Source organism: Centruroides vittatus, unplaced genomic scaffold, assembly GCF_030686945.1.
Source record: "Centruroides vittatus isolate TY-2023 unplaced genomic scaffold, ASM3068694v2 contig_273, whole genome shotgun sequence".
Taxonomy (NCBI): domain Eukaryota; kingdom Metazoa; phylum Arthropoda; class Arachnida; order Scorpiones; family Buthidae; genus Centruroides; species Centruroides vittatus.
Genome location: NW_027121739.1, coordinates 840387 through 856562, shown reverse-complemented (window position 1 = coordinate 856562; position 16176 = coordinate 840387). Strand labels below are relative to the sequence as shown.

General features: G+C 29.3%; 1 protein-coding gene and 1 long non-coding RNA gene across 2 annotated transcripts in view; one reads left to right on the top strand and one right to left on the bottom strand.

Moving 5' to 3' along the window:
• Nucleotides 1-216: 216 nt before the first annotated feature.
• LOC136971856 (uncharacterized) overlaps nt 217-16176 on the bottom strand; it is a 41266-nt gene continuing 25306 nt past the window's right edge. The window contains exon 2 of the long non-coding RNA XR_010880230.1: nt 217-348. This is a non-coding gene — a long non-coding RNA (uncharacterized lncRNA). The remainder of the gene's footprint in view (nt 349-16176) is intronic.
• On the top strand, nt 896-15971 carry LOC136971855 (patched domain-containing protein 3-like). The gene is made up of 4 exons (XM_067266359.1): nt 896-999; nt 8323-9363; nt 11873-12205; nt 14032-15971. The coding sequence occupies exons 2-4, from the start codon at nt 8370-8372 to the stop codon at nt 15450-15452; spliced, it is 2748 nt and encodes a 915-aa protein (XP_067122460.1). The 5' UTR covers nt 896-999; nt 8323-8369; the 3' UTR covers nt 15453-15971.

Sequence of the window (16176 nt, the reverse complement as noted above, 5' to 3'; positions counted from 1 at the left end):
GACGGTCGAATCTCGAAGGCCATGTATTTTCCCAGGAACCTCTCTTGTACAAACAATTGCCACTTTTATGTTGATTTTATGTCTTGATTTATATGTAAAAAATCAATGAAAGTATAAGAGAATTTATAACAAAATTACTTTTAATTTCGTTTAAATGTGTGTCTTTTAATAACTTAAAAATAATATATAAAACAATTACTAAAACATTTTAAAGAATTTCATTAGTTTCTATGAATAATATTTATTTATTACTTGAGGAATTACGTACATAAAAGTATCCAATATAAAAATTCGTCTCTACAGAAATTTATATTCACTTCCTGCGATTATTCAAAGCATCACATCGATCTAAAAATAAAAATATCAGAAATGAAAATTAACAACTTAATTATAATAAGTACATTATTAATTTTTAAAAAATTAAACTTTAAAATATTTATATATATTTTCCCTGTTTAAAATAAGCAAAAATTGAAAAAATTACCCGAAATTTTAACAAGAAAACACACAAAAATTTATTTATTTACGTCGTTCGGTGGTTCCCCTTACCCACTTCTGACACGATAATTTCCCAATTTATCAATTCCTAACATTTAATCTGAGTCAAAATTCCCCTCTACGAACGTAAAAGACCACGTATTGTTCTTAATTATTGGTTTAATTATATATTACACTTAATAATTTACAAATAATTTTTGATTTCGACACACGTACGTACGAAAGCGATGTGCATACCGTTGTGCAATTTTACATTTTTTTTTGTTTACGACTTTTGAATAAAAGACGTACACTAAAAGGGGAAATCACCAATCAGATTTTCTGTACTTAAAAATTTCTGACTATATTAGAGTGTTACATATGAGGCCCTGTATTTATTTGTCCAATGGTTTTGGGATATTCGAGTAGCCAAACAGGTTTTAAGACCTTGGCATTAGGAAACGGCTAGCTTATAACAACTCCTAATCTTGAAAGTGTAGTTGGCTCTTAAACTTGAGATCTGTAAGTACAGTACAGTATACCACTTTCATTATATAGTAATTTATTATTATTATTATTATATTATATTCTTAATTATTTTATAGATTATAATTAAAATATAAGCTTTTAATTTTCGTTAAAATTCAGAAATTTTACGAATTTTACAATTAAAAATCGTAAAATTTCCCCAATTCGTATTTTTGGTCCGTTGTTTTATAGTCGAGTTAAGACCCTTTTAAATGTGTTTTCACTTTCGATAATGAACACGTGTTTTAAATTTAAAATAATTCGAATAAAAATATAATTTTTGGAGGTACAATTTAAAAAATTTAATCATTTATATTTAGAAAATAGACGAGTACATTTTATAAATATTCAATGATAAAACAGTCGTGAAAGCCTTCAACCATACAAAATCGATGCACCTATACCAATATAATAATAACATTTATCGATACGTTTATCCTTAAAGGATAAGTAAGATGAATAATTTCTATTTTTTTTTTTTTTTTTTTTCAATGCTAAACATCACAGGAGCATAAATTTAGAATATTATTTTAAAATAATTTAGGGGAAAAAGTAGTTTTCGTGTGATAATACATGGAGAAACCAGGGTCGAGGGCAATCTCATCCAATTAAAATTATGACTCAGCTTGACCTGAATATACCTTATAATTTTATTACAGATATAATTGTAATTACATATAGGCCTGTAATAAATAATTATTTCAGTTCAATAAATTACTTAAAAACCACTAAAATTTTCGAATATTTTAAGCTTTAATTACGTGATATTTTAATGCAATTAATTGTGATTAATTATAATTAAAGTCACGTATGCAGAACAGAAAACGAATAAATTTAGAATTATAAATAATCATTCTATCTTTATATATTGCTTTTTTTTTTAAATTTATTTCATTTATAATTTATATTGTATTTTTTAAAATTACTATTTAAATAATTTTGTTGACAAGTATCAAGAGATAATTAAATATTTTTAACAGAGATTTTCGTTTCTCGAATTAATAAATTTTAAATTACGTGAAAAATTCATGCATTATTTATGAAATTATTTTGCAGATTTTTAACATATAAACCTAAAATTCCCCTTATAAATTATACAGAATAATTATAACATATTCAAATAATTATTTTTAACATTTTAAGAAACTTTTCTGCACCACAATTCTAAAAAAAAAAAATAAAAAATAAAACTAGATTTACAACACTCTCGATTCAAAAAAATTCATTCTAAAATACTAAATTTTTGAGAATTTCGATAAACAGAAGTATTTTAAAACCTTTTCGTAATAATTTTCTAACTTTTATCATTAAAAATTACCTAAAAACGTTCAAATTTTAAGTTTATAAATATTTAACACTCACTTTCTTCACCCTTATACTCGCTAATTCTAAAAAAAAGTTATTATAAAAACCCGAATATTTAAGAAATTTCCATAGAGGAAGATTTCTTAAACATTCTTCTATCATTTTTCTACCTTTTATCGTTAAAATTTCCATCCAAAATCATTCAGAAACGTTAGTAAATATCAAGAGAAGGAACGAATATCTCTGATTAATTGTAAAATTAATTGAAAAATTCTTAAACTTAGCACCTTAAATATTAAATTTTCGGTGGAGGAATTAAGCCATTATTAAAATTAATATTAGTCAACCTTTGATATAACATAAGTGAGTGAATTGTTACTTCTATGAACTACTTCATACATCTTGTTAGCAAATAGTAATCGAAGAATAGAAGATATTCTATTATTGATACCGTATGTGGACTATATTATGGATGATAATACAATATCGTGCTTAGCATCGAGTCATTATCAGATAAACAAAGACATAAAGTAGGTTATCATAAATTATTCTTGATGATGAGTACTTCCGAGTGTATTTGTTCCAGTTCGATATTTACTAAAGTAAACGTAAAATAAAATCATAAAAATAAAAATCATATTTTGATAGAATTTTTCATGATTTAATACGAAAATATTTACTTCGTTCTGTTTTATTCTACACTCCAATTGTCGAATTTTAATTGTGTTCGGGTATTGTTATTATTATTTTTATTTTTATTTATTTTCTTTTTTTTTACGCTTCGAAAGTTGAGAAATTTGTAATTAAAATCCCTAAAAAAAAATCCCTAAAATTTTACGTGTTATTACACAATTGCGTTCCCATTTTTATTCAAATGTTACAATGTCAAATGTTACTGCGTACGCTGGGTGTAAGTCGACTGTTAGCATTTGTTTAATTATCATTAGAGGTAATTAATTACAATTAAAGATTTTATATTGGTTTATTCGAATTTTTAAACGATTCAAATATTCAGTTCATACTGTTTTAAGTGTCGATAATTATATTTTCGACGTTAGTTTTGGTCCATTTTTTAGTGATTGTTGGATTATTAAACACAGCAATGATCCACTTGAATTAACGGTCATGGTGGAATGCATTTGATCCATTTTTTCTTCTTTTTTCTTTGTAAAATGTTCAAACTTCCGTTAAAGATGATTTCATTTCTTTCTAATAACAAAATTCTAACACAGAATTTATTCGTCTACGTTGTTATAACTACTTTAAATGAATTTTTAAATGCTTTAAAGCTAAAATACAATATAAGTTTTTAGTAAAATTTAAAAATAAATAATAATAATAAAAATAATTACATTTTTCATCCGTTTACTTCATTAAAATTAATTTAAAAGTACAAAATTTTTACATAATTTGTTTTTTTTTTAATTTTAAAAGTGAAAGTTTAGCTTTATTAATTAATTATTAAATGGAGGCATTTATATACCTTTAAATAGAATAATTTAGCTGATCAATGATGCATTGGAGGTACTACATTTTCGAACAATGAGATGGCAAGAAAGCACCCTACAAAAGTACCCTGCGAACAATGAAACTTAACAATACTTTCGAGCAATTTAATTTTATCTAAACGAATTGACAGCACATAAATATAATATTTTATAAATCAAACTTACCAACAATGTTATCACTTAATGAGTATTAATAAAAGTATACAATAAACGAAAGTACACAAGAATAACCGTTACTCATCTTGATTTGGCTGATTTCCAGGATATTTTATTTTCCTTAAAATTTCATGCAAGTTTATAATTCTATACTTTCAATCCTTTAAAATTGATATTTTAAGTGAATACATCGGTTAGACGTGTCGAAAATAACGAAAAAATACAAGCGAGGAAGGCTCGACAACGCTCGATTGCTTACCACTTAATCGAAAAATCTAAGGGAGTAAAAACTAGAAAATCAGAAAATTTAACGGTGGAAGTGTTAATTTATCGAAATATTTGGATATATGGGCGAGAAAATGATATAGGGTGACGTTAGAAAAGATGAAAAAGACACTTAATTGTTAAACCAGTATGCCAAGGTCAAGAAAGAATAGAAATACTGATGTTTGATAGGTAAGTACTAACCCCCTTTTTAAAAGAAAATATCAAGAGTACTGTAAAGTAGTTTATAAGGAAGTGAAAGAAAAAATTGAAACAGCCTGGAGTGGTTCGAGTTCCATTAAGAAAACCTGCTTCCACGTGACCTAATTTTCGTACCTGTTCCACTGTTATAGAAGGTAGAATTCACTTTCGGATGGTGAAAGTGTTATTTTATCCAATACTGTCTCAACATAACAAGGAATGATTTTAATAATTTAATTATGTGCTGTTTTGTGTACATAACATTGTGGAAATTTTATGTTAGGTGTGATCCTTTATCTATTAAATGGAATGCGGTAAGTGGCTGATTTTTTTCTTTACCTGTGTATTTTTTTCTTCTTCTCTCATTTAAATCTACGTTTGACCCAAAATCATTTAAATAGTTAACGTTTTATTTTAAGAACTGACCAAAATATGTAGTGGGGTGTACGTATACGGTACAGATTTTACTTTCTACGTAAGTTTTAAGGGGGAAATACGTATGTAAAGTGTAGATACGACGCCCCATACGGTTGTTTCTACGTGTAATTCTTGCGTGATGTAATCTATGTTCGAGGAAATTTAAAACGTATCAATACGTAAAATTAAAAAACCAGAGAAAAAAATGGGAAAATTTGACAAGTGGAGTGACTTTACAAGGGACTTTAGTGTATTAAGTGCATGTGCACTTTCTTAACCCATTAAACGTGAGCATTTTAGGTTAGAAAACTTTCTGCCATCTTCAATTACTTACGTAAAATTAACGTAATTTATCTTTAAATAATAAAATTTATTTATAAATACAACCAGGACTTTGTTTAGAAGTTGATAAACGTGTACTTTGTTGTTATACCCGATTTTTATATACCTATAATAATTTACTTCCGTTTACGTAAAGATATAAATTGTCAAATAAAGAAATGTTTCTATAAACTTATTTTATATCGAAGAATTAAGATAACCTGTAAATTTATGCCCTAGATTTTAAGGGAATTTTTATATAGAAACTAGAAAACCTATAGGTCAGGGTGTCTGGACCTAAATCTCTTTCGACTGAGAGTCACACGATAAAACGACCCATTAATATTGAAAATTTTTTCTATGATCGATACTAATTAAACCCTAGTTAGGGAGAAATTACACCAGTTACTTTATGTAGAACGTGTAGATAGTTTGTAAGATAGTGAGAATGTAAAAATATACTCGGTAATTAACCAGTAAGGGAAATTATAATCGTACGTCACAGCTGATCTGTGTCGATAGGGGCTCGTTCCGATGGTTACAAGTCCCCAAAAATCCCTAAATATTAACGTTAGGACCTTAGTAAACCAACGGCCTTTACCAGAGAAGGCATTGACCCCATCTCATATAGTTTTAGGGTCTTATCATCAATCTTACATGCTACTTATTACCGGTATGCTTTTGGTGACGTAACGAGAATGTAACGTGCACTGAGTCATGAAAGGAAGGAACTACCACATTTACAAAGGCTCTTAATTACAGTTACGTAATAATATCCATTTATTACTTAAATGTACACTTTATTATTTCGTATAATCGACGATAAATGCAATTTAAATAATTCAAATTACATGCGAATGACATACAAAATTTCGTATAAACTATCCATGTATATCCGTTATATAACATGCCCCGGAGTGGAATGACCCATTCTTAAGCAGGGAGAGACGTGAGAGATAAAGTTATTCCCATACTTTACTCGTATCCATATTTAAATTGATCGATTCACAAGATATAACACTCAAAAAATAGGGTACAAAGTCCTATTTAAACCTGTCAAATAATGCCCATGGCCTTAATGGATTTCAGTTATTCACCCTGATTTGTTTACATTCTCGTTACCTTTAACTTGATTTTAATTCGAATTAATTGATATAATCCACCCTTTTTTTATTTGTGACGTTTTGTATTATCTGGACATTTACCTTGACAAAAAAGAATTAATTTAAACATTGATCCTGTACTTTACCGGTATCCATGTGTACAATACAATACGAATTTTAATCGTGTTTAAAGAAATTTAAACGCGTTTAAAGCGTAATTACAATTAAAACATTATATTTATCACAATTTACGTGTACAACATTTTATAACACGTATTTTTTTTTAATTTTAATTTTTAAAAATAGCGATGCCTCCAGGGATAATGATTATAAAGAATAGCAGCTGTAACTATAGACATAATAATGGAACAATCACTTTATTTTAAGACTTATATTTTAGATTATTATCAATATTTGATAGGTATTTTTTTTTCTACGTTTTAAATTAAATATACGTAGGACCCTAAAACGAAATTTTAGGGAACTTTTTGGAAATTAATCCCCTAAACTCTGGAAGTGTGACTCCAAGTGAAAGTGAATGTCTAACGATGATATTTTGTGTCCTTATCCTTAAAATTAACCTTACTCCACCTACTCCTGTACAAATTTCACCTTTCCTTCCTTCAAAAAAACGTATTCATTACTTCCTGCCTCGAAAAATTCCATGTTTATTTTCCTTTTCCTACTGCTGATTGGGGGGAAAGGAAAACGTAATAAACATAAAACATCTTCACTACTGGAAACCTTGTATAAGAATCTATTAATTTGTAAGGAAATATCACGTAAAAATGACAAAAATTTTTATATTTTTAATGGAGTTTAAGTGTATTTTTATACACTTATAAACGTACAAAAGCGTAGGGTTTAGTGTATGTAATTAAACCAGATTTACCAGTTTAACATAAATGGAATTTTAGGATTTGTTAAGTTTATACTTTAAATTATTGATTTTTATACGTTAAATCCGGGGTAATACTTTTATTAAATATATTTTCTGATAAATCTATTTACTTATCTATTTTTTATAATCAGTATAAGAAAATAATAATAAGAAGGAAAAATACCCTAATTTCCTATCAAGAGTGTACAGTTTGTGTCTTTGAGGAAAGTCTGATTAATGAGTGAATGTAAAAAAATATGGTGGAATGTTTACAGTAAACTAATTATAGAAAGTTATGCCGTTATTTTTTATATATATTTATATAACACTAAAGATAATAGTTGTACAGTAGTAATTATTCTAGTCCGGTGATTTTTTTTCGAATTTCTTGCGATTTTTTCTAGCCAAGCCCCTCTTTTTTAAAGTTATTGTGTTAGAAAATATTTATAAAAATTATATATTTACACAAAAAATTTACTGTATCCACTCGAGTAGTAATTGCTAGAGGAAATGCAAATTTGTACATTCAAAAATAAAATATTTTCACATGGTTTAAGACTGTTTAAGACAATTTATAGTAACAATAAGGTCTCTGACCTCTCAAGGACTTTGTTTTTTTTTGTAATTTTTATTTTTTTGGAGAGCAGAATGACTTCGGTTGGGTTAGAAGTTCCGGTTTTTAAGCTGTTATTAATGAGTAAAATTCGAGAATTTCCATTTGTAACACTACAAAACACTGTATTTACCATTGTTTACAATCTAAGTGTAATTTCTAGACTGTCTCGAGCTTTATTAATGAAAATTTGCCTTCTATACCTTTATATTTAATAAAATTAGAGCACTTTCCAGTTGTAAAGCTCACTTGAATTTACAATAGGTTTTTGGTTTGATAGGATAAGGCAACTCAACACACGATGTGCCAAACGGGGTGGAAAATCCTCCAGAAGGCAGCACTTCCGGAGGAATTTCTACCGGAAGCTGCCCCTACTCATACGTCAGACACGTGAAGAAAACTGCACGTGCTAAGTGATCAGTGATTTTATCCATTATAGAGGCACAGTGGCTTTTCACTTATAAAATATGAATTTTTAAGCATAAATATTATAAATTTACGAATAATTAAGGGCTTTATTAATGGAATTTTCGTCTTTTTTATCCACAGGTACTACGTTTAAAAAGCATCCGCCAATTAAAATACAGTCCATTATCATGAAATCGAACTGTATAGAAAAGGCCGTATCCAAGTATCTTGGAAGATTAGGTGGATGGATAGGAAGACATCCGGTCATCTGTATCGTGGCACCCATAGTAATAACAATAATCTGTAGCACAGCATTCTTTACTATAAAGTACGAAACCAATATAGAATACCTCTACACGCCCATAAACGGTATAAACAGGAGGAATGGCCAATATTTAAAGAACATGTTCCCCAATGACGTAGCTACCAATTTCGAACCCGGTCGCATGACGAGTTTCGGTCAATGGGTATGGATTATTGTGTTGAGTAAGGACGAAGGTTCCATGCTACGTACGTCGTCACTCAAACAATTAATTAAAGTGGACGATTTCGTACAAAATATAACCATCAGGAAGGACAAGAGAGTGTACACGTTCGGCGACTTGTGCGCTAAGAAGGACGACGAATGCTACCTCAACCCCATAATATCGGTCGCGAAAATGACTGATCTTGTAAATGACGGTACAAAATTTGTAAAATATCCAATAGATCTTGATCTATCGCGTTATAATTATACATATTACGCTCTCAATCTCGGTGGTGTGACGTCTGACGGTGACAAAGTCAAAGCGGCTAAAGCAGTCAGGTTGGTGTATTTCCTGGACGATTCTACCACCCAGCGAAACCAGCTTTCCGAAAGATGGCAACTCAAAGTTGTCGACGAATTGCTGAAGAAGGATTTCGAAAACTTAACTGTCACCATGTTCACTACCATGTCCATCGACAGTGAAATGCAACGAGTGGTCGAAGGGCGCTTCTTTCTCTACTCCATTTCGGTGGCCTTCATGGTCATTTTCGCCATTTTAACCACCATAAGTACTGATTGGATCCATAGCAAACCGTGGATCGGTATCTTTGCTACCTTTTCCTGTGGTTTGGCACTAACCACGGGCTTTGGCATATGTATTTATTGTGGAGTTCCTTACATCCATATCAACATCGCTTCCGGCTTCCTAATGTTAGGTAAGTAATTCTCAAATTTTACTTTTAAAGAACTCAATTCAGTTTATACACAAGATAAAACCTTGTTTTTACTCCATTACATCCATAAATTTAATTGGGTTTAATGTACAGTACGTCACACCCGTTTTCAAATCCGTAACCAACTCGCAGTGATGTGGATCCATTGAATACACAAGAAATCTTGTATACTCAATGGATCCAAATTTACACTTATACATGCTTAAATTATAACCCAATACGTTATTCAATTACATCATCTATAATGAATTACACGAGTAAGTAAACTGCAAACAATTACACCATTGTTAACGAAAATACATAAATATAATTTAACAATGTGAAAAAGGCACTATAGTGTAATAGTGTTTTTGTAAGTTACTGTTGATAAATACACATAAGGAAGCCCACAGTTTATATAATTACGAATGCCAACACTACTTACAGTATAGTTCCTGTTCAATGCTACACCTACCTATTGTTTTTTTCTTTTTTTAAATTTTATTAGAAAGTTTTTGACACTAACAATTTTTAAATTGAAAACAATAGAAGATAAATGTTCTTTAAATAATAAATTGCAACATAATATTCAACTATAAATCACAAGAAAATAGATTTATTATGTCTTTGTTTAGTTTTAATATCTTACACGAAACAAATGACAATAATTTAATTTGCTTTTCTTAATTATAATTAGTATTTTAATAAATAGTAAACAAATTAGTTAATAAATAACGTATTATATTATTAAATGACTTATTTTAATGTACAAAATAATAGAATAAATAATTAGGAAATGGTAAAATATGGAAGAGTAAACGTTAATTTTTATCACCTTTAAATACATAAACGAGAGTTTTAACAGTAAAATACATCAAATTAAAGATTAAAGTCACTATTATTTAACGTTTAAGATACTAAATTTACGAATTTTACTCAATAATTTCCTCGGCAAGCGCATGCGATGATTAATCTCACGTGCAATTTTCATTGTTTAAGATGACATTGAATAATACCATTTTTGCATGACCAGAAATTCGTTTTTAGGTGAAAACACGAAATAATAGAGTTAAACCCTTATAAAAAAATATCATAAAATTGCTTACAGGAAAATTTACTTCAAATTTTCTTGATTTTCACCATTGAAATGTTAATATACTACCATTTATCGTCCATAAGGGTACTTTACTACAATTAAGTTGTTTCAAGATATTCGCCTAAAAAGTTGTCATTAAAACTGGAACTGAATCATTAAAATTGAAATTTGACAGCATCATTTTATGCTGTAAAATTTTACTGATGATGCGACACACTGCTGTGAGTTACACCAAACATTTTCGAAGTTTCCTTTTTAATAACACCTAAAAAAATCAATTTTCTAAATGAAAATTCATATGCAAATTACAATAATTGAATTTTAATCAAAGAAATTACTATTTTTTATATGAAAATATGTGAATTTTAAATCTGGGGTGATGTATCTAGTACATAAAAATTTTTATAAGCAGCATTAAAATTAATTTAAAAGTAATTATTTCCCTTAAATTTAATTTAAAATTTGAACAATCGAGTAAATTAATTAAAATCTCTAATTCATCATATTAAATGGATAATTTAATCGTTAAGTCCGTCATTTAACTAGATTTATAACTCATTGTCCTAAAAAGCAAATAGTTTTTTTTTGGTATTTTTTGAAATATTTCACAACAAATTAATTCAACTCACACGCACTATAAAATATATAAAAAACAAATCAATAAAGATCTAGAATACATTTTTTAAACTGTATTTACTTTTGTTGTTCCGAATACATGAATTGAGATCTTGTTTTGTTTATGTTTATTTAAATTCATTTTTTGAGTCATTTCTGAAGGTTTTGTACAAATTAATTATACAAAAATGCTGCTGTCCCTGTAAACGTTCAAGAACCCATTTTGTATGGATTAAAATCTGTAATTTCTTGTGGATTTACTTGTTTGAATTATATAAACTCCAGCTTATTACACTTTTATACTTGCTATTGCAACACTTGAATCATTGTGTGAATTTGTGTGTGATCTCCATTTTATCAGTAAATACATATAAAAAGCAATACAGAAGAATATGGTTTGTTGCATTTAATAAATTCTTAATTTCCCATTATAAATACTCTATAAATGTCTACAAGACACTATAAATTATACCATAAACTCCTAGAAGATCTTATAAAGTACCGTATACAATAAATTCCTAAAGGACTCCATAAAATACACCATAAATTCCCGAAAGACCCAATAAATTACGTCATAAGTGTTGAAAAACGATTATCCAGTCAAAATATAATTGTTAAATCGTGATTTAAATCCTTTGCTAAAGATGATGATGGAAAATTTCATTTCGATAGTGATGTTCAGATCTTTCGAGCACGTGTAGCATCATTAAAATTCATGTTTTACAATTGATGAACACGGTAATTTTATAAAATATATAAATATTTTTCAGAAAATAAATCATTTTCTCAAATATGTTTCAGGTATCGGTATGGATGATAGTTTCGTCATACTTTCAGCATGGAGAAGAACGAGCAAAAAGAAATCAGTGGAAGATAGACTGGCAGAAACTTATTCTGAAGCAGCAGTTTCCATAACTATCACATCTTTAACTAATTTAATATCATTTTTAATTGGAATAATTACACCATTTCCATCAATTCGCATCTTCTGTTTATATACAGCAATCACAGTGGTAGCTACTTATCTATATCAATTAATATTTGTTGGAGGATGTTTAGCAGCTTGTGGTCTAGCTGAAGAAAATAATCGTCATTCTTTCACTTTTCTTCGGATTCCTTCAGAATCTTCATCAAGTAAGTCAGTTGTTTGTAGTATAACACTGTGAATTACACTAACATGAACATATTCCTCTATTGAAATGAGTGAATAACACACGAAAATTATTCAGAAAAATCCTTGTAGAAATATGTTAAGGACATCAGTATAACCTCAAACTCACAATGCACCCACATCAATAAGATAACACTTGTTACATATTCAGAAACAACTGGAACTCTTGACAGAATTTACTCAAATACAAATAATTTATTCTTCAAGTCCTTGAGCAATCTCAAGGACTTGGAAGAGATCCAACTAATCTTTATTTGAATTTATTAAATTTGAAACACTTTTAAAAAATTTCAAAACCTCTTTTTTAATGTCTTCAATCAGAAAAATGTGTTGATAAGAATCGTGATAATTGAGACCATAAATTTTCTTTTGTTCAACGACTTTACAATATTTCTTTGATATACGTATCTCGTCTTCGATGTAATCTCAATTTTAATTGATTTATACGCAGATTTTTATATATATAAAAGCAAACTTATATTGTAGGGATTTACAGTAGGAACAATAAGACTTAAGACATTGAAATTTAAGGCAATTCAACAAAAAATAATGTCTTAAAATATAAAGTTTAACCTCAATTTTTAGTAAGATTCATACAGTTTGTTGAAAATCAAAGTTATTAGGGTCTTAAGAAGAGCTATTTTGGTCTCACGAAATCTCAAAAGTTCTAAGATTCCCTCTTAATTTCCATATAGAAATAATAATACTTTCAATTTATTCAAGGAAAATTAATAAAAATCTTGTTTAGAATTATTTAAAACTAATTTAAACAAGTTTTTCTTCAATTTAATTTGTATACCTCCACCTCTTACATGGGTGGAGTGTACACAAATACACTCTTGTATACAATGTAGCGTGTGGACTGAATATATTTCTGTAAATAAATCTGAAAGTAAATAATGGAATGTAGAGAGGAATATTTATAATTAAATTTCTTAAATTCACGATACATTTCTATAAATCTATGCAAGGTATGATATACAACTTACACAAATGATAGAATCGGATTTGAGTATAAGCTAAACGATCAGCTTGGGGCTTGACAGTTTTTCACGTGTCATTAATTAACAAAGGGGTAGGGTCTTCTATTTGTTATAGCTTAATAACACACGTGTAAGTTCAGCCCCGAGTAGAATATTAATAGAAATAAGGTTTTTCTCAGTATCTCATATACTTATATGATATTTATAGAATTATGTTCTATAAATACATAATAATTGCGGGTTTTATTCACGAATTTCAGTGTTTAGTTACAATTACTTAGCGTATAAATATGCTACAACCATCGTAATGGTGTAGTTATTCGTTTTATATAAGCAACCGTTCACGTTCAAAGATGTAAAATTCGTTAAAAGATAATTAAAATAAACAGGCATTTCGATTTTATTGAATATTTATTGAAAATTTTAATTTTATTCGCAGCACGATAATAATTAATAAGAGGAAACGCAAGCGACTCCTAAATCAGGAATTTTGTCCTTGTCACGTTTGATTTTTCAATTTGTCCTCGTTTATATACACAATAATTTATAATTTTATCCTTGGATTCTCAAATGTAAATACATCATAAGATATATACATTTAAAAAACTTGTTTTCCAAGTTAAATCTATTTCCTTATCAAAGGCAATAAATTTAATTAAATTGTTCATCATATCTTATGTCGGGCTTTATGTAAATATTAAGAATTCTTATGTTTTCGTGTTATTAGATAATATTTACGTAAATGTTCGTGCTTAATTAGCATTTTAATATGATTAAATACTAAATCGAGTGTCTTTACTTTTCAGAGAACAGGAATTATTTCTACAAGATCTTCTGTACTGTTAAAGAACGTGAGAACAGTCACGACGTAAAGAATCACTTCTTAATGGTCTTCTTTAGGGATCAAGTCGGTGGATTTTTAACCAAAAAATATACAAAAATTGGAGTAGTTATCGTATTTATTATATATTTAGCCGTTGCAATATGGGGATGCACAATAGTCACCGAAGCCAACGACATAAGGAATTATCTACCCCATCATTCCTACGCTACGGAATTTTTCCATAATTTTAACACGTATTTTAACAAATATAGGGATAGGATACAAATAGTCATTGATAAAGAATTAGATTATTCGGATATTAATGTACAAAACGAAGTGGAAGAGTTGCTACAGAAGTACGAAGCTAGTTCTTACGTGGGAGAACCCATATTGACAGAATCGTGGTTACGTTATTACTTGATGTTCTTGAAGGATAAAAGAATGGCACACATCGTTAAAAACTTTAATATCACTTCAAAACAAGACTTTTTAACTATATTAAGAAGAATATTCCTGCTGCACCCCTCGACGAGACACTTCAAGGATGATATCATCTTCAATGATAACTACACGGAGATCGTTGCCAGTCGATTCCTCTTGCAGACTAACATCACCACCATCGATCACACAGAGAAATACATGGTACAAGAACTCAGGGATATCGCTGCCAGTGCTTCATTTCCAGTACTAGTATTTTCACCCGTTTTCAGTGTCATCGATCTAGTGTTCGTGGTGGTACCCACCACCATACAAACCACCAGCATTGCCGCTGCTGTGATGATAATCGTGTGCTTTATCTTCATACCAAACTTATCGTGCGCTCTGTGGGTGGCAGTTTCAGTCATCTCGATAGAAATCGGTGTCGTGGGTTACATGGCACTGTGGAACGTCTCGCTGGACGCCACCTCTATGGTAATATTAGTGATGTGTATAGGATTTTCTGTGGATTATTCTGCACACATATCGTACTGTTACATCAAAGCCAAAGGTGATATGCCGGACGAAAAATTAAAAGAAGCTCTATACGCAGTGGGCATGGCCATTTTTCAAGCTGCCTTCTCTACGTTGATAGGTGTGGTTTTTATCAGCTTGGTACCGGCCATGACTTTCTTCATACTGTTCAAGGTGATATTTTTAGTGGTATCCTTCGCATCTTTACACGGTATGATATTTCTACCCGTCTTCCTCTCCATCACCGACCAGATAATTCTACGCTTTAATAGTGGTAAAGCAACAATTACAAATAACAAGAGTCTAAGTGACGTTTTTAGTAGTGAGAAAGGACAAGTGATATTATCCAGAGCTAATTGGATAATGAGTACCAACATGTGCCATTCTGGCCCTTACATCAATCACCCTATAGCTGGTCCTCAAGTCAATCTGGCCTTTGTATCCGATAGGTGATAATTGACATGTGACGTCACAAGTACATATATATATATATATTTAAATGTAACAATTGAGTAATAATCCATGTATATAAATATATATAATAGACCTTAAATGTTATGTGCTGGTCACGTGTAAGCACTTACGATACATTAATGAATCTCTCTCCAATCTCGTTTCCTATTTTAACATTAATTTTAGGTCAACTCAGGGCCAGCAAAGGCGTGTTTTCTTGAAAATAGACACGATTTCATGAAGAATCGAACTGAAATTTATTACTTTTCATGCTCATGTCACAACAATAACGAATGTATTTCGCAGACGTTGCAGAAAATGGTCGTCAGAAGTACCTGAAAGATGAAGCGAAAAGACGATTTAATGAGCAATATAATTATATGTACTTATTTATAAATTCATGTGCAACAAGCTAACGATCGTTTTAATTCGGAAAGTTTCAGTTCAGTGCAATTCTATATTTAGTCCAATTTAATTCTATATATTTTTTATAAAGCATCAACTTTCACATCATTATAAAAAAATATTAAAAAATAAAGTTTTTTCGTGACATTATTTTCTATAAACATTAAAAAAATATATGGCACTAAAACCATTTTTTAAAAAAATTCGAATATTTCTTCTTTATCAAGCGTGATTTTTCATAGATCGATACGCAGCGATGGGATATTAACTTGTGACGTCACAAGAATTGTAACCAATGTTCAAATTTAGTAACAAACAA

Coding starts and splice junctions, on each gene's coding strand:
- LOC136971855 (XM_067266359.1), top strand. CDS start 8,370: ATGAAATCGAACTGTATAGAAAAGGCCGTATCCAAGTATCTTGGAAGA. Junction 9,364..11,872: donor TTCCGGCTTCCTAATGTTAG/GTAAGTAATTCT, acceptor AATATGTTTCAG/GTATCGGTATGGATGATAGT. Junction 12,206..14,031: donor TCCTTCAGAATCTTCATCAA/GTAAGTCAGTTG, acceptor TTTACTTTTCAG/AGAACAGGAATTATTTCTAC.